A 25,781-nucleotide genomic window follows, 5' to 3' on the forward strand; every position below is an offset into this window, starting at 1 on the left:
AATCCAGTTTTTATGTGGAGTTTTCTAATATTTAAAACATTGGAACAAATAAAACTGAAGGCTGGATCTAGCCCTTAAGCTGCTACCTACAATAAAGTGAAAATTGGCTTTATTCTCTACAAATTAAGATTAAATCTATTTTGTGGCTTTTCATAATATTGCCAATTTTAAGATTTTCAAGTTGCATGTACTTTTTTTGGCTATAGAGAGAAATGGTTTCATTTGTTCAACAAATTTGAGCTCCATTTTAATGCAGATCAAAGATTAAAGATTAAAAAACAAAACAACAAGATCGCTGTTCTTAAGCCCACAATCTAACAGAGGAAACAAGATTTATTACAACTACAGCTAACTGTTCTTTAAATAGTAAGAAATTAAATCAGCCTATCAGAGTTAAGTGTCCTTAAAATTCAAAGTGTAACCAATACATGGTGGATAAGATTACTGTAGTTAACCATAAAAATAACTGATTCTATAGTGCCTTTGTCTGAGAGGATTTGAGCATACGTAAGTCCAATCAAATTGAAGCAAGACTAGAATATAATTAAAGTGTAGCCAAAGGTGTTGCATTATACGCCAGCAGAGCTTAGTTCAGATACCAGTACTAGTACTTATTGTGTGACTGTTGAGAATTTCCTAACTTTCCTTATCAGTTTGAGGGCAGAAACCATATTTTACTATTATATTCTTAGCACTTAACACAGTGCCTATTATATAATAGATACTCAAATATTTTTTGAATGAGTGGCTTCTAATTTGTGTTACTTCTGACTTGAAGTATCTTTAGGGTGGTTAGGAGATTGGGTACACACGGGATAAGATAAAGACTAGAGGCTTATGAGATGGGAAGCTAGAAATGGAGAGGATGGAGGAAAAGGCTGATTGGGTGATTAGAGATAATGAAAAGCCATGGCCAAGTGGAATTTTCTACTCTGCCCCCTCACTCTTTACTAGTACCCCCCTTAGACCTGAGCTAAAGGGAGTTCTGGCCTTGGGCCCTGTGTGCTAGGGAGCCCAACCTGGTTCTACTCTGGGACTTTGCTCCCCATGGGGAGGAGTCCATACAGCCAAAGAGATGTGCGCACATATATTCCTTATCTAAACCACATGTTTTTTTGTGCACGTATTTACGCTAAAAAATATATATACAATATGTACTCATATGTTTTCTTTTAAACAAACAAAAAACAGTTTTAAAAAGATTTACCGGGCTTCCCTGGTGGCGCAGTGGTTGAGAGTCCGCCTGCCGATGCAGGGGACACGCGTTCGTGCCCCGGTCCAGGAGGATCCCACATGCCGCGGAGCGGCTGGGCCCATGAGCCATGGCCACTGGGCCTGTGCGTCCGGAGCCTGTGCTCCGCAATGAGAGAGGCCACAGCAGTGAGAGGCCCGCGTACCGCAAAAAAAAAAAAAATTTACTGGCATTTTTTTCTTTTTTAATTCAACAATATCTCAGATCTTTCTGTGTTAGATCCCTGTTGGTAGATTCATATTGATCTATCTCATCTTTTAAAACTCAACATAATGTTTCATAGTATCAATACCATAGTATATTTAGCCATTTCCTTATGATGGACATTTAGATAATTTGCATTTTTTCTGTATCATAAGCAGTGCTGCAGTGAATATACTCTTTGTACACAAATGCAAGTATCTCTACTTTCTACTTCATGTACTTAGAGTGGCCACAGACTTGTGAAAACCAGGCTAACAATAGTTGAGAGACGTGGAACAGCTGTTAGGGACTACTTTAATGACTTACAACCATCATTGTTGGCCAGAAAAACAAGAAGGGAGATAAAATGTGTGCAGGGAGCAGAGGGAACATACAAATAACTCGTAGTAAAATGAGTTTGAACTTTGGAGCCACTCTTAATGTCTGATGAAACATTTTAATCTTAAGAGCAAAAACCTTAATAAAGATAACACTCCAATGTTAATGTATTGATAGATAGTTTATAACATATCATATGAAAGTCAGTCCTTTTGACATGTTAGTTGCTCTTTTGGTCACGTGTTTATGTACTTAGTATTTATATTTTACATTTTGTACAATCAAAGTATTTATTTATTGCCACCTGTGTAAATATTTGGAAGAAAGACATTCACAGTATTTCCAGTGTATTAACTCATTTAACCTTCACATCGGTCCTGTAAAATTTATCCGTAATCTACAGATAAGGAACTGAGACACAAAGAAGTTAAATAACTTACATAAGTATTTAGGGTTCCCCAGCTAATAAATGGTGAATTGAGATTTTTAAACTGTATCATTCTGACTTTAAAATCCTGGTTTGTTTTACTATTTTTTTTATTATATAGTCCTCCCAATTGGATTACTGGATCAAATAATATGAACATTTGGCCCAGTTGCTTTCCAAAAGAGTCATAGCAGTCTTTTTCATTGTGGTTGATGTGTAACATTAAGGATAGTCTCCATCATACCCCATATTACTTTATCTTTATTTCCATTAAACGGGATTGGTACTCAAAAAGAAAAACACTCATTATTACAAAATGAGGCCACTTCAGTATTTACACATTTGGTGCCCTTTTTATCTATTTGAAATTTCTTCTTGTTGTCTTTGTATGGTAAGATTTTGAAAGGGATGAAGAGACCTGTTTCACAATTCAAAATATAGTCTTTTTTAACACTGCATTTCATATTTAGACTGTAATCACCAGAAAGTAGAAATTTTGGTTCGTATCCTTATGTCTCAGTTCAGATAGCCATATTTTTGGTTTTTTAATATTTATTTATTTATTTATTGGCTGCATCTGGTCTTAGTTGCGGCACGTGGGCTCTTCATTGCAGTGCACGGGCTTCTCTCTAGTTGTGGTGCAGGCTCAGTAGCTGTGGCGTGTGGGCTCAGTAGTTGCAGCACACGGGCTTAGTTGCCCCGTGGCATGTGGGATCTTAGTTCCCTAACCAGGGATTGAACCAGTGTCCCCTGCATTGAAAGATGGATTCTTAACCACTGTACCACCAGGAAAGTCCCAGATAGCCATATTTTAACTGTTCTTCTTAGAGTAAATTTGCCTAATAAATTATTGATACCACTCACTATATAGCATGTTTAAAACTTTGCATTTATGCAAAATGCTTGTTTATCAGAAATTATTTTTATGCAAATATGTTATATAAGAAACTGTCAGCTTACAAGATTGGAAACTCCTTGAGTTCTAGCACCCATTATAGTCATTTCTACATCTTGAATAGTACTTTTCACAAGCAAGCTCAGTTTGAGTCACAAAGTGAGTGATTATCTAGTATAACTCCTGTTATTCCTCAATGAGTAATGTTAAAGATATTTTCAATGCTGATAGTTTTGTTTTCCTTCAATTTTCAGAATGATTGACTGGCTCTCCTGGCCGTTGGCTCAGCATGTAGACACATGGGTGATTGCACTCCTGAAAGGACTGGCAGCTGTCCAGAAGTTTACTATTTTGATAGATGTTACTTTACTGAAGATAGAACTGGTAAGTGGGAGTGTATAAATCTATTGGAATATATGGACCCATATAATAAGTCTTTTTATCTTTGGGTTGTCCCCTTTAAAGTGTCTAATTTTGAATGTGGTCTTGTTTTTGGTTTTCTTTTGAATGGGCTTTAGAAATTTAAAATGCTACTTAAGATTAGGTAATTAAAATAATTTTGCTGTTTTCAAATATTTATTATGAAAACACATTCCTCCCGTTATCTCTTGAATCCCAGCTAATCAAACTTTTACCACCATTATTCTGCCAAAGCTATCTTTGACACCAGTGCTTTCCAGTGTTGCTTAACTCAGGAGTTATTTCTCAAGCCTTCTCTCGTTGACCTGTTAGTCATTTGACATAGTTGATCACTCCCTCTTGAAACACTTTCCTGCTAGTTTCCAGGACATTTTACTCTCCTGACTTTTGTCCTAGTTCACTGGCTTCTCAGTCTCCTGTAGTGGATCTTTCTAACTTTGGAGTGCCTTAGAATCACATCTCTGGTTCACTTTCTTCTCAGTCCATACTTATAGTGACCCATGGCTTTAAATAATGTCTCTAAGTTAACGACTGCCAGGTTTATATTTCAAGTCCATTATTCTCCCATGAACTCCATATTCACTTACCCAACTTAGACAGTTGGATCTCAAGTTCAACTTATCCACAATCTAACCCCTGATTTTTCCCTCCCACCCCTTGATATATATAGATAGATAGATAGATAGATTTTTTTTTTTTTTTTTTTTTTTTTTTTGCGGTACGCGGGCCTCTCACTGTTGTGGTCTCTCCCGTTGCGGAGCACAGGCTCCGGACACGCAGGCTCAGCGGCCATGACTCACGGGCCCAGCCGCTCCGCGGCACGTGGGATCTTCCCGGACCGGGGCACGAACCCACGTCCCCTGCATCGGCAAGCGGACTCTCAACCACTGCGCCACCAGGGAAGCCCACCCCTTGCTATATTGATTGCAGTAGCCTTGCAGCTCCTGCCCTTGGTCCTCTTCAGGTGTCACACAAGGTCCTACCTGATCTGGCCCACTGCTACTTCTCTCATCCCGTCTCCCACTATTATTGCCTCAGTCTCTGTGCTTTACTTACACTGCCCTAGTTGTTATATCTCTAGTCCACCAGGGTGGAGGCCTCAGGGCCTTTGCTCTGCTTCCTACGCTCTTCTCCAAGTTATCTGTCAGACTTACTCTCATTCCTTTCAGTTTTTTTAAGTCAGGTATCACCTTTATCACGATGCATTTTTTAAATTCCGTATATAAAATCGCAGATCTTTTTGCCACTCAGCACTCCCTCTTCAACATACCCTGCTTTCATAGCATTTCTCTCCCATGTTACTTTGTATTGTCTCTACTCACCCTCTAGACAGTAAGCCCTGTAAGATCAGAGATTTCTTTTTTTTTTAATCTACCATTGTATCTCCAGTACTTAGAATAGTGCCAAGCGGCAGTAGGTGGTCAATAAGTATTTGCTGAATGTATTGAATGAATAAAGGACCAGGGAGATATCACCTTGTAAACATGGTTTGACAGATTTTTATTTGATCAGGGAGTTTTCAGAGTTGGTTAGGTCCTTTTATTCTCTTGATCTCTGTCATATTATTTCCCAACTTTCTCCCTTTCCCAGAATTTAATAACATATGTTATGACAGAACTTCTCAGGAAAGGGGATATTTACACAAATAATTTTTGGCCCTAGGAAGATAATCACTGATTGGATTAGTTATTTCCCTACCAACTCTTAAAGTGGATGTCTTGTCTTTTCTGCAGGTTTTTAATCGGCTTTGGTTTCCTCTTGTGAGACCCGGTGCTCTCACAGTTCTTTCTCACATGCTGCTTAGTTTTCAGCATTCTCCAGAGGCATTCCATTTGGTAAGTTATGACACAAGCTTTCTACACTGAAAAGACTTGTTTTAAAATTTCAATTTAATATTGAGTCACATTTGTATTTGTGAAAACCTTGTAGGTTGGTCCTAAATCTAACTATTTTCATGTAGCTTTATGATTCCTTTTAAAATTGAGATTGTGAGATTTCCTTCCAAAGAATATGTTTTTAGAATGTTTTGGGTCTCACCAAAATTGCTCCACTTGCAATCACAACCAGCAATTGAAAGTTAAAAGTTACTCTTGTACATGAGAGATGTCACATGTCAGTGTCACTGTTGGTTGTGTGTTGCACAGGTGAACAGTGTAGGAGACAAATGGTTTAAAACCACTGACTAGGGCTTCCCTGGTGGCGCAGTGGTTGAGAGTCCGCCTGCAGGGGACACATTCGTGCCCCGGTCCGGGAAGATCCCACATGCCACGGAGCAGCTGGGTCCGTGAGCCATGGCCGCTGAGCCTGTGCGTCTGGAGCCTTGCTCTGCAACGGGAGAGGCCACAATAGTGAGACGCCTGCGTACCACAAAAAAAAAAAAAAAAAAACCACTGACTGCTTTAGAATTTCAGAAGCATGAAACCATAAGTCTTTGTTTTGTTGCCCCAGAATTAGGGCTTTTCATTCTCTTTCAGGCCATATCCTACAAATTCTGTTGATTCCACCTTTAAAATATATCCAGAATCCTTCCACTTTTAACCAGCTACATCACTGCTTTTGATTTGATTTGATTTTGATTATTTGATTATCAGTTATTGCAGGTGAAAAATGACAAAATGTTATTTTAGGAACCTGTCCATTTTTCTATCTAGGGGATCACAGGAAAGCAGTGGTGTATGTGGTTACGTGCTTCCTCCAAGGTCTGATCCTCAGTTTTACAGGACTAGAAACTCATTATCAACACACCCACAATGTTAAAATCTTAGGAATACTGACCCACCACAAACAAATTCAAAGGAGACTGATAAAGTGCAGAATTTCAGTTGTTGATTGTCAGCTAGAAATGTAACTAGCCTCAGAGAATTATATACTCACATAGGCTACTTGGTGCCTCATTTCCAAAATCTTCAGGCTTAATAGAAGTAAACCTTACTAACAAGTAATTACATTATACATTATCTCTTAGGGTGAGTGATTTCTGCAGTTCATTGCCCTAATTGGTGAGCTTGATCATCAGTTAATAACCTTATATCCATTACACAAACAAAACTCACACTTGAGCTAATACAGCAGCTATACTAGCAAAATCTTCCAAGGGAAAAAAAACAACCATTTTTCCCTGTCTTCAGGCATGATCATGTATAGGCCATTTGAGAAAAGGTTTATTTTCAGAATTTCTGGGAAGGAAATCATCCATTCTAATATTTATTGCTCTCCATACATTCCTTAATCTCTCTGAAAAGTCACTTTTGCTGTACTCTAAACCTATTTCTTTGCTCAATTTTTTTAAAGATAGAGGATATCTCCTTACCTTGTATTGCTTTTTTTCCCCCTGAAAATAGTAATTGAAATGGCAAATGGTAGACTTTGAAATATTTGGCTACTGAAATAAGTAAATATTAAATCATTTATTTAAAGAACAGTTAGATCTAAAGTAGAAAATTGTGATCTGGCCTAGTAAAGTCTAAAAACAAAGACCTACTAACTCTCTACATTCTGTGTGTATCCTGACCTGCTACTCAACTAAAATTAACTTGGGCATCTAGTAGTGGATCATGTGGTAGTTAAATCACCTATAACTCTAAATAACTCAGCGAAGGACTCAGGTTTAGGAGTTGCTAAGAATGAACAATAATCTGGAATCACCAGCATCATTATTCATTGTATTATACATTTAGAATATTTTAGAGCAAACTGAGATTGAAATTATAGTGTGTGTTATTATGGACCAAGTTGCTTTTCGTATGCTTTTTATAAGTGGAAAAAAAATTTTTAACAAAAGAGAAAATATCAAAGCTTCTAATTAAATAAGTTATACACATTTTCTCAAATAGTAACTTAAGTTTAATGAGTATCACAATAATGTCTGCAAATATTTAGATTTGCTCATTCAGAAAAAAAATCAACTTTCAGATATTTAGAAGGTAATAACCTGCTTGGATGTCTATCTATATGCTTGTGAAGAACTTAGTGTTATTTCCACGTCAGTGATCATTTTGATATAGGATGTAGTAGTAGACAATTATGTGTATTATCTGACTGCAGAGGTCCAATCTACACTAGGAAGATTGTACGCTAGCTTTTAGAAGATTTGGTATTTGTAAATTAAACAATCATTTTAAAAATTCTTTCCTCTTCCCTTCCATCTCTGTCTCTCCTGTCACCTCTGAAGAAACAATAATTTGGATTTCTGACTATTTTAGCAAGAGAGTATCTGATAGATATGGCTTTATGGAGCAAACTTATAATTCAGATTTGCTTTGAAATGTAGAGATGATAGCAGTAGAGTGAACCATTAGGAACTGGTAGTTTTATGGTCAGATTAATACCTTTTTTGGAGGTAAGATTAAAGAAAGTGGTGCAAAAGCTAAAGTGTGATTTCAGACCTCAAAGCACAAGAGTAAAACCAGAGACAGCAGAATGAGAATAGCAGTGTTAATTTAAGAATATGATTTTCTTTCTACAGGAAGGAAGGGAGTTGATTGGGATATAACTATAATTGTTGTCACTGCTGTTTGATGATAAGTCCATAGAGCTATAACTTCACTTTTATCACGAGTTAGACGAGTAAGATGCTTTTTACATGTGAACTGTAAATATGTAGTATCAGATTATAAGTAATAATTAGTTGAGACAAGTATAGCACCGTACTAATGGAATGAGCCATTACTGCATAATAGAATTTATTTTATTTTGTTAATAACCTCTTAAATATGTGATTGGCTCTGTATTGACTTTTTATTGTAATTTTATAATGAAAGGACATTGTTGTGCTTATTATCAGTATTAATAGTTTTCTACATATTTATGAGCAATGAGCATTTTAGATTTCGCCTTCATTTTTAACCCCAATTCCTTAAAAATAAGAGAAATTTCTAATTCACTTTAGTTTTAGAACTGTCTCTTCTTTTCGGAGGTGGGGCATAGGGATTGTTAGCAAGGATAACCATGCTTACATAAGACACCGACCGTAAAATAGAGGTAGTCCCTTATCTTAAAGAGAGGTACTGCTGTAGCCTGAGCTGTAATTTTATTTTTATTTATTTATTTATAATTTTATTTATTTGTTTATTTATGGCTGTGTTGGGTCTTTGCGCCTGGGCTTTCTCTAGTTGCGGCGAGTGGGGGCTACTCTTCGTTGTGGTGCACGGGCTTCTCATTGCGGTGGCTTCTCGTTGCAGAGCACGGGCTCTAGGCACGCGGGCTTCAGTAGTTGTGGCTCATGGGCTCTAGAGAGCAGGCTCAGTAGTTGTGGCACACGGGCTTAGTTGCTCCGCAGCATGTGGGATCTTCCTGGACCAGGGCTTGAACCTGTGTCCCCTGCATTGTCAGGAGGATTCTTATCCACTGCGCCACTGGGGAAGTCTGATCTGTAATTTTAGTTACATGCATAAATTATCTTGAAGGTTTTTTGAAGTAGACTTTAATGTTCACACTCCTGTATAATTCTTTCAAGTGAAAAATCTAAAATTCACACTAGATGGAGCTCTTAAGCTAATTCTGGGTTTATCTTTTAAAACTTTCTCCCTACTGAACAATCTGGTAAATATAATAGCCCTAACATTTTTCAACTTAAGCCATTTTTTAGAATGGTGGCAGTGACTAAGGCTCCTATTTTGTACCTTAATTTGTTTGTACCTTAGTTTTAGATGGAGTCTAAGAATGAGGAGAGGGGTCTTATATGGAATTACAATTATATGTGATTTAAACCTAGATTTACCTTGATATTCTAGAAATGTTTAGCTTCATAACTTTTTTAGAAAAAGACAGTGACTAAACATACAGAAAAGCATTTGCTGATCGTGTAACATTTGCATTCCATTTGTAGGCTAGAGGATTTGTTGACAATTTGTATAAATAGAGGAATGTTTGTCTTCTTTTCTGTTCAGATTGTTCCTCATGTAGTTAATTTGGTTCACTCCTTCAAAAGTGATGGTCTGCCTTCCAGTACAACCTTCCTAGTGCAATTAACAGAACTGATACACTGTATGATGTATCATTATTCTGGATTTCCAGATCTCTACGAACCTATCCTGGAAGCAATAAAGGTATGATAATAGTTGCACCAGTATTTGCGGAGCTGCAGCCCATGATGTGATAGATGAATGCGGTGAAACATTCCTATAAGCAGCTATTCATTTTACTATTTTATGGAACTATGCCTTTTATATGTAATAAAATATGTAATTGGAATCAAGTTTCATTAATTTTTAGGGAGTAATCTCTTATTTACTATAACTAATCTAAATTAATAACCATATTTCTTCAGTTCTACAATGCCAACAATGATAAGGTGTCCCTGTAAATTAGTAATACCTTTGGGGGAGATTTGGTTTAAAAAATGCTACATTAAGTTAATACATACATCAGAGTTGCATCCCAATATCAGAAACGTTAAAATATGTAAGATATGTCTTAGAATCAAGGAAAGACACTTTAATAAAATATTTGACTTACGTTTCTTCTGTTTTTTATTTCATTTTTGCTATGCATTGTTCATGAATGTCCATATTTCATAGAATCTTTACTTGAATTATTTGTGAACTTACTGGTTTTCAACTTTGTATAGATAACTGGATCTAAAAAGCGTTGATTCTGTTTGTCTTGAAAAATGGGTCACAATAAGCACACTTTCCTCTTAGTAGATTTATTGCGTGATCAGGGTAGAGCAAAAGAATTGAAGAACTTGCCTCAGCTAGGTGTATTCAGAAGTTATTACAAATCATTTCTATTAACAGTGTTCGTTTTTGAGATCTGAAATAAAATATAAGGTCTCATTATCTTTACTTCTTATGTATCTGAAGTGAATTCAGAGCATGCTCTTTTTACTTTAGAGTTAGCTAAATCAAACTGAGCCCAGAACACAAGACTGTTCAGCAATTATTGTGTACTAGTGGTATGACAGTTTGACACTTCAGAAGTAAATGTCTTTATGTATAAAAGGGTTTTTTTGGGGTTTTTTTGTTTTCTTTTTTTACTTTTTTTTTTGAACTTTAGAATTTTATTTTTTTACACAGCAGGTTCTTATTAGTTATCCATTTCATACATATTAGTGTATACATGCCAATCCCAGTCTCCCAGTTCATCCCACCACCACCACCCCCCGCCACTTTCCCCTCTTGGTGTCCATACGTTTGTTCTCTACATCTGTGTCTCTATTTCTGCCCTGCAAACTCGTTTTTGTCATGGATTTGATAGTAATGTTAATCTCTTTCTGCAGTGTCGCTGTGTCCATAGATGAAAGCTATTGCTGTTGTTAAATGTCATTCTTCACTGCTGAATGTTGAAAATTCTGATAACTGAAATAGGCTCGGAAGAATCAAGGATCTCCCTCTTAAACCAAGGGAAGCACTTTCCATTAGCTGTCAACAACAACAACAGCAAAATCAAATCCAAAGATTAAAATTCCTTCAGAAAATGTTTTCTGAGCTCTAAGTACCTTCGATGGTAATAGTCCAAAAAAGCCTGAATGATTTTACCAACTTTCCTTATTCTCCAGTGCTCTACTCATGCTTGAAACCACTTACACTTATATCTCATATGTCACAAAGCAGGGAAGAAACTGTATCCTGTAATAATATTTCTATATGGTTAAACATGAGATTGAGTTTTATTTCTTAAAGTCAGAGGTCATTGTGCTTAGATGCTTTCGTTTTTCATTCCCTGATTACTTTGAGCTTTTATTTCTAAGGGTCAGTACTGGGTAAATATTAGTATTGAATGAAAAGGAGATATTATTTTCACTACAAAATTTGAAAGCAAATTGTTTGTTAAGCTTATTCAATTCTGTACTAATTTAAGTCCTTATTCTACTGCCTTTGAATAGCACTGCAATATACTCTCTGATGTCAGAGGTTTATTTTGAAAACATTTTGCTGGCAAATAGGAAATATAAATAATTCAAATGTGACTTCAATTCCTGGTTCTTGAGTATTCCTCAGCTTGATAAACTCTACCTTAGGAGATACTTATTCATTTTAGGAGACAATTATTTTTGCCATGTAGTGTAATTTGATTTTTTGATGACTGCTCAAGTATTATCAGTGATTTCCAAACTAAGTGGGAGAAAACAAAGGTTAAGTGTCAGTGGAAGAATCTTGTTTATGGTGTTAACTTAATAAAAAAAAGTTTATATTTTTACACTACTTTTCCTCTTTATGATCTACAGGATTTTCCTAAGCCCAGTGAAGAGAAGATTAAACTGATTCTCAGTCAAAGTGCCTGGACTTCTCAATCCAATTCTTTGGCATCTTGCTTGTCTAGACTTTCTGGAAAATCTGAAACTGGGAAAACTGGTCTTATTAATCTAGGGAATACATGTTATATGAACAGTGTTATACAAGCATTGTTTATGGCCACAGAGTAAGTTTAAATTTGAGCTTTTTTGTTTGTTTGTTTTCATTTTAACTGTAGAAATTGTTGCATGTTGATGAAATGTAAATGGTGGGACTATCTTCACATTATTTCCTATATATGGCAGAAATATTCATATTTTCATATAATTACCTTATTCAGAAATGAATTGCTTTTACTGCTCAGGAACTTCTAAAATGTTAACTTATATAAATTCTACTTCATGTTTATATTATATATTGCATTTAGAGTCTTTTGAATTACTCCAAGTTGATATTTATTAATGTAACAGAGGTATTGATTGAGCTTATTTCAGAATTTAAGGGTCCTCAAGTACTAATTTGTTATTATCCTGTTTCTTTTAACCTGTGTATCTTTTAAGGTGGTCATTTTTTTCTGCTTATAGATATTTTGCTGTTTTATCAGATCAATAACTCCTTTGTTGCTGTTAAGGAAATTCAAGCTCTGCTTCCCACCCCAAGTTGATAGATACTGAACAACTGTATAAACAGACATGTTTCTTTGCCGTCTTACAGATTTACTTTCAAATTCATTTTCTTTTGCAGCCAAGCAAATAGGAAATCAGAGGTTGTTAGCTATGTGAATACAATCTGTAAAGGTACAAAATAATGATAAATTTTCCTGAAGGCAAAAGCATGGTTGAATTTTTCTCTTCTGTACCAATAGAGTATTCATGGGACTTGAGCAAAGATGTTTACAAATTGAGTTCTAAGCCCGTGTAAGTTTTTATGCCTACGTAGAGGAATCATAAACTGAAAGATAAAGAGTTTAGCTTTATTTTCTTTCCTGGCCTCAGAATATACTGTCAACACTAAGGTGTTTTTCATTTGGTCTAGTGTTTTCTTTTGTCTTTCGGTTTGTTTGTATTTGGGATTTTTTTTTTTTTAAGAAAATGTATACTCTTAGACACAAGTGATACTAGGCATAAAGCTAAAGTAATCCATGTCTCACCACCAGAGGTCATCTAATCCAGCCGTCTCATTTTACAGATGATAGAGAAAGCAGAGACCCAAAGCAGTTATAACTGGCAACCACAATTCAAAGAGCACATCTTATTGTACAGTGGCCAATACTATCTCAGAATAAGCAGACAGGATATTTTATTTCTTTGGTAATATGTAAATTCTTTGTGGTTTTAAAAAAATAAATCTAGAAGTACATAAAATAAAAATCAGACATTCCCATCCCCAAGGGTAATTTGTTAACAGTTTTGCTTGTATTGTTCCAAACCTATTTTTTGTACAGAGATAAGATTTATCTAGTACAAGAACAAATGAATTGTTTTTTTAAAAATGTGTTTATAAAGGATCCTATTTATATATTCTTCTCCAGCCACTTGTTTTTTTTCTTTTAATGATTTGTGTTGGAAAGAGTCCCACATTAGTACAAATGACAGAACTGTGTCATTCTGAGTAAATAGGTGTACCATGATTTATTTAATCATATTCCTCTGATGAATATTAGATTGTTTTGCTTATAATTAATATCTTTCTGCCCATATGCAGTTATAGAGGATATTCTTTGAATAGGGTATGCCAAATTGCTTCCAGAAAGGCTATAGCATTTGAACTTGCATATGAATACTTGATTGTACCTATGACCCCATGCCTTTAGCAGTACTTGATATAATCAGTCTTTAAAAATTTTTCCAATCTGGAGGAAAATGTGTATTGCTGACCATTACAGAGTTTTTCCTTCTCTAGTTTTCTTTGTTCATTTGTGTTTATTTTTTGAATAACCTATTTTTTCCATTGTGCACCTTTCTGTTGGGTCCTTTTCTTTTTCATACTGATTTATATATACTATGGGTGATAATCCTTTGTTTCATGCTTTCTTCCAGTCAGTATGATTCAAATTTGTGGAGTGTTTTGTTTGCAATTTTTTTATTTTATGTAGTCAAATCTATTTATCATTTATAGTGTCTGAATTTTAGGAAGCCTTCCCCTCTATACCCCTTCCCCACCTTTTTTTTTCTTTTAAATACTTCAGTACTTTTTTTTTTTTTCTTCAGTACTTTTGTATTTTACATTTAGCTCATTACTCCTCTGTGGCATCTGTAATGATGTGAAATCTTAATCTAATTCCATTTTTTTTCCAAATGGATACCCATTTGTTCCTATACTGTTTTTTGTATAGCTTCTTTTCCCATCTGGCACTAGTACCACACTCTTTAAATCACTCTAACTTCATAGTAGTTTTGATGACGGCATATTTTTTTATTTCATGCAGATGTGAAAGAATTCAAAAGTTGTTTACTTAAGTTATTAGTTAATAGCTTAATCTATTTCTATTTGCTAATCCAGAAGATAGGAATAATATGTGACTGCACGTGGCCATTGCCAGGCCATGTAGTAAGAGTTCAATTACCGTCATTCTCTTCCTTCTTCACTACATGGTAGGCAGTGAATTTGCCAGGTAAAGGGCCTTCAGGTAAGTGAAATTTTACTTTGAGGATAATAAGTTCTTGAACTAACTTCCTTTTAGCTTTTAAAAAAATGCATCGTGTGTATACGTGTATACAAAAATCATTATATTTTATTATCTTTCAGTTTCAGAAGACAAGTATTATCTTTAAATCTAAATGGGTGCAATTCATTAATGAAAAAATTACAGCATCTTTTTGCCTTTTTGGCTCATACACAGGTGAGTGTGTGTGTAGTGTGTATATGTTAATTGCATTGAAAATGTTCTTTAAACTTCACATTATACCAAACTTGGTGAACCTTTTTAACTGATGAAATAATATATATCCTCCCAGCACAACAAATCCACATAGAAATCTAAAAAGATACTGCCTAAAATCAGGATATGCTCTAAGTTTTTATTTCTCCCTTCTGCTTTACATTCTTGTAGATGAATATTTTACTGACTCATTATACTGATTATTATATATCTGATTTTCTATCCAAAAGTTAAGCTCCTTCATGAAGAAATCGTTAAAAATGAATCTTTAATATTAAGTTTATAGATACTAATCGGTAGATCTTCACAGTAATGAACAATTAAAATAATTTTGTGGCATCTTGGCTTCTTTTTTATCTCATTTCTAACATATGTACCCTTTAATTATGACTACTTCTAAGCTCTAGAACTAATGGATAAACTGTTTACCTATTCTAGAGCTTAAAATTTTGTGATAATCATTTATGTCCACAGATTAATCCAAGGAAATGAGTTTATGCTAATGGCAAGAACATCACATAGTAAACAGACATTTATTGAGAGACACAATATGCAGTCTGATAAGCATTCAAAAAGGAATCCTTATGCTTGAGGAACTTATACTTTAAGTTTGGAGTAATACATATGAATAATATATATCATTTATAAATAATACATATTATTTTCTGGTTATACTCTGATTGTCTTAGTTTCACAGAGGTCTAAAGGAGTAGGTAGTTACAGCCAGAAGAGAAGATAGATTCGGAATCGGTGGAATTGAGTTGATAGGAATGGTTTGTTTCCTGTCTACAAGCTGAGAAATATCTCAGGTATAACTTCTTAAATGGAAAGAATCAAGACAAGATTGACATATGAGATGATTAGTGATGGCCTATGAGATACTCAAAGGATCATTTATACTATTCTCTATCTGGGGGAAATATGTTCATATATTAAATTTAACATCTCAGGACCAAGGGAGATGAAATCTCCTCCCTGCAACTCCCCCCAAACATTGTTTTCTAGTAAATGGATTTATGCACTTGCTTTATCACTAGTCTGTATTTACTGTATACTGTATAGAGTCGGCCCTTGAACATCACAGGTCTGAACTGCAGGAGTCCACTTACACGCGGATTTTTTTCAATAAATATGTACTATAGTACTACATAATCCATGGTGGTTTGAATCAGCAGATGCGGAACCACAGATACATGAACAGATACACAGTATAACTTTTCAGTATACTGTAAAGTTTTTGACTAAGCAGAGGATAGGCACCCCAACCCCTATGTTGTTCAGTGGTCAGCTGTATAATATGTATGTGTGTATCTCTGCGTATACATGTAGATATTAATACATTATATATACTATATTAACTTATTAAGTCAGAGCTATTGGGAAAAAATTTTTAGGAGGCTTCCAAACTCCCAATAAAAGACAAAAGGAATTAACAGGAGAACCTAATTAAAGTTCTGTCATAGTTGAGACCCTATCTGATAGCAGCCTGACAAGGATTGTTTTAGGGAGATTTTCCCTATATAATTTAAAAGGCTTTTCTTCTTATAATTAATAAAACTAACATTTATTGAGCATTTAAATTTGTCTAGCTCCTGTGCTAAGTGGTTTACATATATTATCTCTTAATCCTCAAAATCAATCTATGAGGTAATAAGGTAGCATACCCATTTTACAGGTGAAGAAATGGGGCTTACATTACTTGCTTTCATGGTCATGCAAACAAACAGCAAGATTGGAATGTAAACCAAATGATTCTGGAACCCATGTTCAACCAGTCCACCAAATTCCTTTCCTTCAAAAAACCATAAACACTCCTATTTTGATAAAAAAATTTCCTTAACTGAGAACTCTGTCATATACCACAAATAAATTATAAATTTTCAAGTTATAATCACAACTCTTCAGATGCCTTTTTCAGTTCTTTTTTTTTTTGTCATGGCAAAATCTAGGATTTCAACCTAGCTTGCTCTGAAGTCCACTAGCAGCCACTTCACTAAACTGCCTCTGTACTAAAAAAAAGAAAGAAAGTCAGCAACCAGTGAAAAGTCCCTAGCCAGTGTGTTCATATTCTGTACATTTATGACATGTGTACCCAGTCAAGGAAATTTTCACCTAAAATAAGTACGCATGGCTCTGTAGAGTATGCCCCTTATTACTTTAGCAAGGATATATATTCACTAACATTTTTTTCAGATTTGATTTTTTTTTTTAATTGTGGACTCAAGCACATAGAGGGTAATACCAGGAGCATTATATTAATTTAAAGAGACTTGGGTTCTGATATAATCCCCTCTGCCATTAATTTAGCTATTTGACCTTGGGCAAGTCCCATAGTTTCTCTAGATCTTAATTCTCATCTGCAGAATAAGAAGTTATGACTGAAAGTTACCTAAATTTATTTCTAACTAATTTTATGTGCCCTCATGTTTGGCACTTTGTGGTAAAGGTTAAGCCAGTGTAATTTTAGTAATCTTTATTAAGCATTATATATTAAGATTTCAGTTATTTGGTTCATGGTGTGAGAATCACTCCCTTGTGTTTTCTCTGTCAAAAGAGAGAAGCGTATGCACCTCGGATATTCTTTGAGGCTTCCAGACCTCCATGGTTTACCCCCAGATCACAACAAGACTGTTCTGAATACCTCAGGTTTCTACTAGACAGGTAAGAAGTATTTCTAAAGCTATGATTTGAATTATGTTCTTTCATAACAGATTATTTCTACAAAACATCGTTTCCTTTAAAGACATATTTCAACTGTTAATCCCTAAAATACCTTGCATTTATTGTATTTTTTAAAGTGTTCTTTTGTTTTCAATTTGGTTTCTTTTTTAAATTTTCTTACTTTAGACCAGCTGTTCTCAAAGTGTGGTACAAGGACCCCTAGGGGTTCCCAGAACACTTTCAGGGCTCTTCCCTTTTCGAACTGCACATATGTTTATATGTAGTTGAGGCCAGATTTTCTTCATATACTTCATCCAGAACAACATATCACGATAGACTGAATGCAGGGCAGATATGAGGATCCAGCCTGTCTTCTATTAAGCCAGATACTTGAAGTATTGGCAAAATGTAAAACAGCGCCATTCTTCTAAGTTTTGGGGGGTTTAGAAAATATAACTATTTTTTTATTTTAAAAAATGTTATTTATATTAACATGTAATGAGTTTATTATTGTTTTTAAATGTAATATTACTTTTATTCTCAATTTTTGAATACAGTAAATATTAATAGGTATAACCACATAAATGAAAGCTCTTAGGTTCCTCAATTTTGTTTAAGAGTATAAAGGCATCCTGAGACAAAAAAAATTAATAACTGCTCTTTAAACCAGTTCATAATTCAGTGGGTTTGGTAAATTTTATTGTCTTCTTACCACTTAGTTAATAAAACCTATTATCTTCCTGTATTTCCCTGTCTTTGCCTCCCTTCTGTTATGTGAATGACTAGTAAAGTTAGTTGAACTCAACCTTCCTTCCATTCAGCAAGGATATGTTGAGTAGTTTCTTTGTGCCAGGCTTTCTGTGAAGTGTTAGGCAAACAAAGATATATAAGACAGTTAGTGGACATGTATAATTAACTATAATAAGTGCTGTAAAATAGCAGTATGACGAAAGTGTAATGAGAATATAGCGTAGGAACAGTTCCTAACTTCTCTTCTGATCTACCTTCTCAAACTGTTCAATATTCCTCTTGATTAAAGGAGGAGAAACTTGATTTTTTATTAGTTAAGCATTATATTTGATAAGAATAATTTGGCTATTTATATAGGCAACCAATATTTTAAAGTAGAAATGACATTTAAATTTAAGCAAAGTAGCTATATAATGATATACTCTTCTACAGGCTCCATGAAGAAGAAAAGATCTTGAAAGTTCAGTCCTCACACAAGCTTTCTGAAAGTCTGGGGTGCAGTGAAACTTCTTTACAAGAAGTAGCCAATAAGGCAGCTGTACTAACAGAGACCCCTTGCACAAGTGATAGTGAGAAGACATTAATCGAAAAAATGTTTGGAGGAAAACTACAAACTCACATATGTTGTTTGAACTGCAGGAGTACCTCACAAAAAGTGGAAGCCTTTACAGATCTTTCACTTGCCTTTTGTCCTTCCTCTTCTATGGAAAACTTGTCTTTTCAAGAACCGGCATCATCACCCAGTACACAAGATGGTGGTCTAATGCAGGCCAGTGTACCTGGTCCTTCAAAAGAACCAGGAGTCTGTAATCCATCAACAGCTGCCTTTGCCTGTTACTCAGCTGTGAATGAAAGAATGGTGGACAGTCCTGATGAGTTTCGCTGTAGTGAAGACACTTCTGTCCCTAATGACTCTAACAAGATGCTTGTTAATAAAGATGTACCTCAGAAAGCAGGAGGTGAAACCACATCTTCAGTAACTGACTTACTAAATTATTTTTTGGCTCCAGAGATTCTTACTGGTGACAACCAATATTATTGTGAAAACTGTGCCTCTCTGCAGAATGCCGAGAAAACTATGCAAATCACGGAGGAACCTGAATACCTTATTCTTACTCTCCTAAGATTTTCATATGATCAGAAGTATCATGTGAGAAGAAAAATCCTAGACAATGTGTCACTGCCACTGGTTTTGGAGTTGCCAGTTAAAAGAACTACTTCTTTCTCTTCGTTGTCAGAAAGTTGGTCTTTAGATGTTGACTTCACTGATATTAGTGAGAATCTAGCTAAAAAATTAAAGCCTTCTGGGACTGAAGAAGCTTGCTCCCCAAAATTGGTGCCCTATCTATTGAGTTCTGTTGTCGTTCACTCTGGTGTATCCTCTGAAAGCGGACATTACTATTCTTATGCCAGAAACATCACAGGTACAGAGTCCTCATACCAGATGTGCCACCAGCCCGAAACTCTGACATTAGCCTCCTCCCAGAGTCATTTATTAGGGAGAGATAGTCCCAGTGCAGTTATTGAACAGGATTTGGAAAATAAGGAAATGTCAAAAGAATGGTTTTTATTTAATGACAGCAGAGTGACGTTTACTTCATTTCAGTCAGTCCAGAAAATTACGAGTAGGTTTCCCAAGGACACAGCTTATGTGCTGTTGTATAAAAAACAGAACAGCACTAATGGTTTAAGTGGGAATAATTCAACCACTGGACTCTGGGTAAATGGAGACCCACCTCTACAGAAAGAACTAATGGATGCTATAACAAAAGACAATAAACTATATTTACAGGTAAGTTGGAAATATAAGCTTCATCATTTGTGGAAAATATTTAAACAATTGACAGGTGGTTAAATGAGTGCCTTAATTTTGAAATCCAACTTCTGCATTTTTAAGGAATTTACAATGAGGTGATTTGAAATTTGAATCTGGGTTTATATGAAATGGGTTCAACCTATATAGCTAAATTTTCTTTCTAATGTTACAAATTAGTAATGAAAAGTCACAAGTACATGCAGTATAGAAGCACTTGTTTGTTTTTTTTCTGTTTTTTTTTAACATCTTTATTGCAGTATAATTGCTTTACAATGGTGTGTTAGTTTCTGCTTTATAACAAAGTGAATCAGTTATACATATACATATGTTCCCATATCTCTTCCCTCTTGCGTCTCCCTCCCTCCCACCCTCCCTATCCCACCCCTCTAGGTGGTCACAAAGCACTGAGCTGATCTCCCTGTGCTATGCGGCTGCTTCCCACTAGCTATCTATTTTACGTTTGGTAGTGTATATATGTCCATGACACTCTCTCACTTTGTCACAGCTTACCCTTCCCCCTCCCCATATCCTCAAGTCCATTCTCTAGTAGGTCTGTGTCTTTATTCCCATCTTGCCCCTAGGTTCTTCATGACCTTTTTTTATTTTCTTAGATTCCAAATATATGTGTTAGCATACAGTATTTGTTTTTCTCTTTCTGACTTACTTCACTCTGTATGACAGACTCTAGGTCCATCCACCTCACTACTAATAACTCAGTTTCGTTTCTTTTTATGGCTGAGTAATATTCCATTGTATATATGTGCCACATCTTCTTTATCCATTCATTTGTTGATGGACACTTAGGTTGCTTCCATGTCCTGGCTATTGTAAATAGAGCTGCAATGAACATTTTGGTACATGACTCTTTTTGAATTATGGTTTTCTCAGGGTATATGCCCAATAGTGGGATTGCTGGATCGTATGGTAGTTCTATTTGTAGTTTTTTAAGGAACCTCCATACTGTTCTCCATAGTGGCTGTATCAATTTACATTCCCACCAACAGTGCAAGAGTGTTCCCCTTTCTCCACACCCTCTCCAGCATTTATTGTTTGTAGGTTTTTTGATGATGGCCCTTCTGACCCATGTGAGATGATATTTCATTCTAGTTTTGATTTGCATTTCTCTAATGATTAATGATGTTGAGCATTCTTTCATGTGTTTTTTGGCAGACTGTATATCTTCTTCGGAGAAATGTCTATTTAGGTCTTCTACCCATTTTTGGATTGGGTTGTTGTTTTTTTGATATTGAGCTGCATGAGCTGCTTGTATATTTTGGAGATTAATCCTTTGTCAGTTGCTTCATTTGCAAATATTTTCTCCCATTCTGAGAGTTGTCTTTTGGTCTTGTTTATGGTTTCCTTTGCTGTGCAAAAGCTTTGAAGTTTCATTAGGTCCCATTTGTTTATTTTTGTTTTTATTTCCATTTCTGTATGAGGTGGGTCAAAAAGGATCTTGCTGTGATTTATGTCATAGTGTTCTGCCTATGTTTTCCTCTAAGAGTTTGATAGTGTCTGACCTTACATTTAGGTCTTTAATCCATTTTGAGTTTATTTTTGTGTATGGTGTTAGGGAGTGTTCTAATTTCATACTTTTACATGTACCTGTCCAGTTTTCCCAGCACCACTTATTGAAGAGGCTGTCTCTTCTCCACTGTATATTCTCACCTCCTTTATCAAAGATAAGGTGACCATATGTGTGTGGGTTTATCTCTGGGCTTTCTTATCCTGTTCCATTGATCTATATTTCTGTTTTTGTGCCAGTACCATACTGTCTTGATTATGGTAGCTTTGTAGTATAGTCTGAAGTCAGGCAGCCTGATTCCTCCAGCTCCATTTTTCATTCTCAAGATTGCTTTGGCTATTCGGGGTCTTTTGTGTTTCCATACAAATTGTGAAATTTTTTGTTCTAGTTCTGTGAAAAATGCCATTGGTAATTTGATAGGGATTGCATTGAATCGGTAGATTGTTTGGGTAGTATAGTCGTTTTCGCAGTGTTGATTCTTCCAATCCAAGAACATGGTATATCTCTCCATCTGTTTGTGTCATCTTTAATTTCTTTTATCAGTGTCTTATAGTTTTCTGCATACAGGTCTTTTGTCTCCCTAGGTAGGTTTATTCCTAGGTATTTTATTCTTTTTGTTGCAATGGTAAATGGGAGTGTTTCCTTAATTTCTCTTTCAGATTTTTCATCATTAGTGTATCGGAATGCAAGAGGTTTCTGTGCATTATTTTTGTATCTTGCTACTTTACCAAATTCATTGATTAGCTTTAGTAGTTTTCTGGTGGCATCTTTAGGATTCTCTCTATATATTATCATGTCATCTGCAAACAGTGACAGTTTTAGTACTTCTTTTCCAATTTGGATTCCTTTTATTTCTTTTTCTTCTCTGATTGCTGTGGCTAAAACTTCCAAAACTATGTTGAGTAACCTTGTTTGTTTTTAATTAGAAAAGATGTGATCATTATAAAATCATGCCATACAGAAATTTAGGAAGCTTAATAAAATGGAAGTATTTTCCTCTTCCCTTCAGTCCCACCTGCCAGGGGAAACAACTGCTAAATTTGTATTTATTCCTTCTAGACCTTTGTATAAATATTTTAAGGACTATTTATTGACAGTCAGGTGGATGAAATAAAGGACACTAAAAGGTAGAATATGTAAAGAAAGGATATTTGTATTCTTTAAGGACTTGATCAGTAGAATCATGGCAGTAATAGAACAATTAGTAAATAAAAACTGTGGAGTAAAGGTTTCACATGAGCTGAATTTACTTATACTTTTCGCACAGAGTTAGCGCTTTTTCTTACTTTAAAGTTAATAAAGACCTTGCTGAAAGCATTTTTCTTTGAAACCTGCCACTTGCTATCAACATAAAGGACCAACAGTAAATTGTAGTTAAAATTGTAGGTGTATTAATTGGGTAGTCCAAATGATTGTATGAGTTTAAATAAGTAAGTTTCTAAAAGTTTTTTATTACAGACTCCTAAAGGATACAGAATAAGAGAAAAAATAGTACTGATTTTTAGAGGGAAGTTTACTCAAAAAGTTTTCAAATTTACTGTATTAAACAATACTCAGATAACGATACATGATACATTTTTAAAGGAGTGTGGCAATGTTCCAGAGTCACACAAAAACAGTACATTTTACAGAAAAAAAAATTAGAAACTCAGAATATTCATTATTCACTACCAAAGACTCTAACATCCAGTCAGAAGGCTTATGTTCAAGGTAATAGAGTATACTCAAACATGTCCTCCTCACTACATATTGAATAAGCACTTAGATAGGACTCATGATTCTTGAAGATCAGAGAGGTGGAGTGTGAGAAGGTTAGGTTAAAATAGAAATTTTCTACAGTATAAAATAAGGAAATAAGGCCCAGTGCAATCTTGACTTTTGGAAATATGCAGAAACTACTCTAATTTGTGTAATTGTAATGCCAAAAGCTCTTTTAACCATAACAACTATTTGTATTGCAACCTGGCTCTACATGATTTTCTCTATCTTGCCATTTACCCCATTACATCCTGATTTTACAATGTTGTATGTAATGAGCCATTCTTTTCATTATTATTTTAATACCCTTATGTCATTATAAAGGAAAACCATTATGTACTTTGTTAATTCAGTTTTTCAGTGTTGTGCAGTTGTTCTGAATTCCATTTTAAGTCTCAGGCCAGTTGTTGCAAAAAAGATATCACTAAATTTTACATTAAGGTATTTATTTATTTACCTGTATTAAGACTCTTAGGCTATTAAAGCTTCATTATCAAAGTGCTTTTTTAAAGCAAATTACAAAAACATACTCAACTCTTAATTAGAAACTTAAATATATTTAGACTTTACTTTAATTGATAAGGTTTGAATTGTGATGTTTCTCATACTGTGTAACTGAATCATCTGGCATCTTAAGTTTGTATTAGGAGACTATAGTGTTTCTTCTGTTCTACTGATGAACATGTTCTCATAATTGCCAGGCAGTGAGAATGTGTGATGTTGAGATTTTTGTATACAGCCGTTTTCAGCTATCATTTCTTAGTTTTGAACAAGTGGAACCTGTATGTGTATGTTTTTGCTCTTATTCTCAGTTTTGTTTTTACATTCATTCCTGGGGTATAGTTAAAAGTTTGTGCCCATTTCATAGTAATAATGCTGTGTAATAGATTGCTATGTCTAGGATACAACTTTGGCTTTAAGAAACAGCATTATACCTATTTATAAAACAGTTGTAAAAAACTTAATCAGATCTTAGTAAAAATAAGGGTGTGGAGTTGAGTAAAGTCACAACTAGATTTAGAAAGACTCTTGCTGTTTCTATAGTATTAGCAGGATTAGTGGTTGTGAAAAGCTAGGCAAAAAAATCCTGTCTGACAAACTATTTTCTACTCTGTATCATAGCCTGACACATAAGAGAGCAATGCGAATTGTGGATCTTAAAGTAAATTTTGGAAAAGGCTTATCTCTTCATATATATTTCTCTCCCCAACTTCCATTAGGAGTATCTCCATTATTTTAGTGTCTGGACTACCAAAATCATGCTTTCAGTTAGGATCCAATGAGAGAAAAGCTGTGTGAGTCGCACCACCTATCCTCATGTGTCCCACACCAGCTGCAGACAGTTCTCTCCTTTCGTGTTCGGTTTCTTCCCTTTGTTTCTTTGGAGAAGGTGGGACTTTGTCGTAATTTTTTTCTTCATCACACATACAGAAGAGTATACATTATATCTGTGTAAAGGAAAAAAAAAGATGGATTAATTTAATGTTTACAGATTTATTTAAATGAGAGATCTAAGTATACTGAAAGGTTTTTGTCCCAAAGCAACAGGAACTCCTTTTTGTCACTAGATGTACAGTCCACTGCTGAAATAAGAATTAATTTTAATACTTGATATAAATTTGGGATATAAATTACATATGCACTGAGATTCATAGTTTGTGACATTTACCTAATATTGTCATCTGTATTAAAAGAAATAAAATGAAAAGCAGTTTCCCCTACTTCTATCCATAGTTTAAGCTTATCTTCTGAAAACAGAATATCATACATTTTTCTCCCTCAGCCATGTATGTATGTATGTATGTATGTATGTATGTATTTAACATCTTTATTGGAGTATAATTGCTTTACAATGGTGTGTTAGTTTCTGCTTTATAACGAAGTGAATTGGCTATACATTTACATATATCCCCATATCTCCCCCCTCTTGCATCTCCCTCCCTCCCACCCTCCCTATCCCACCCCTCTAGGTGGTCACAAAGCACCGAGCTGATTTCCCTGGGCCATGCAGCTACATCCCACTAGCTATCTGTTTTACATTTGATAGTGTATATTTGTCCATGCCACTTTCTCACTTCGTCCCATCTTACCCTTCCCCCTCCCCCTCCCCGTGTCCTCAAGTCCATTCTCTAGGTCTGTATCTTTATTCCTATCCTGCCCCTAGGTTCTTCAGAACCTTTTTTTTCTTTTTTCTTTCTTCTTTTTTTTAGATTCAAGCCATGTATTTATATAAATAGCTAAGAAAGTAAAAATGGAATATTTCTTTCTTGGGAAGCTCTCTATCTTAAAATATAATATAGGTTTCAGGTGTCTCAGAAGCAGTGGAGTTACTAAGTTTTGTATTTTGTAGGTCCTTCAACACAGTTTCTGGTGAGAAGTCACTTTTTAACAAAGTCCAGGCAAAATTTGCCGTATCTTTTGGGAGCAGAACTTCTTGAACTCTGCCTTGCATATTTACTCAGTTTTATTTATTTCATTGGGGAAGATGATCTGTATCCTAAACCAGATATTGTTTCTTAGATCCAGAGTCATATTTTCATTGCTTGTTTAGATAGCTTAATAGATTATAGAGCCATAATAGAGGATTTTTGTTTCTTATTTTTGTGTCTATTTCTGATAGATCCATTGCAGCTTTTATTTTCTCTCTGTAAAATGTATGTAATTCTTACTTTAATTTTACAAATTGAAGAATAAATTACTATA

The 25,781-nt window shown here is 35.0% G+C and overlaps 1 protein-coding gene across 2 annotated transcripts in view; it reads left to right on the plus strand.

The window, feature by feature from the left end:
- Window positions 1-25,781, plus strand: part of USP38 (ubiquitin specific peptidase 38) — a 33,850-nt gene that overhangs the window by 5,394 nt on the left and 2,675 nt on the right. For both annotated transcript variants that reach the window (XM_027117069.1, XM_027117070.1), the window contains 7 exons: window positions 3,351-3,480; window positions 5,250-5,351; window positions 9,405-9,563; window positions 11,684-11,877; window positions 14,439-14,532; window positions 17,126-17,232; window positions 18,415-19,774. In XM_027117069.1, coding sequence (XP_026972870.1) covers window positions 3,351-3,480; window positions 5,250-5,351; window positions 9,405-9,563; window positions 11,684-11,877; window positions 14,439-14,532; window positions 17,126-17,232; window positions 18,415-19,774 — 2,146 coding nt within the window. The remainder of the gene's footprint in view (window positions 1-3,350; window positions 3,481-5,249; window positions 5,352-9,404; window positions 9,564-11,683; window positions 11,878-14,438; window positions 14,533-17,125; window positions 17,233-18,414; window positions 19,775-25,781) is intronic.

Source organism: Aethalodelphis obliquidens, unplaced genomic scaffold (assembly GCF_003676395.1).
Source record: "Aethalodelphis obliquidens isolate GAN/ISIS:26980383/991018 unplaced genomic scaffold, ASM367639v1 scaffold17, whole genome shotgun sequence".
Lineage (NCBI taxonomy): Eukaryota > Metazoa > Chordata > Mammalia > Artiodactyla > Delphinidae > Aethalodelphis > Aethalodelphis obliquidens.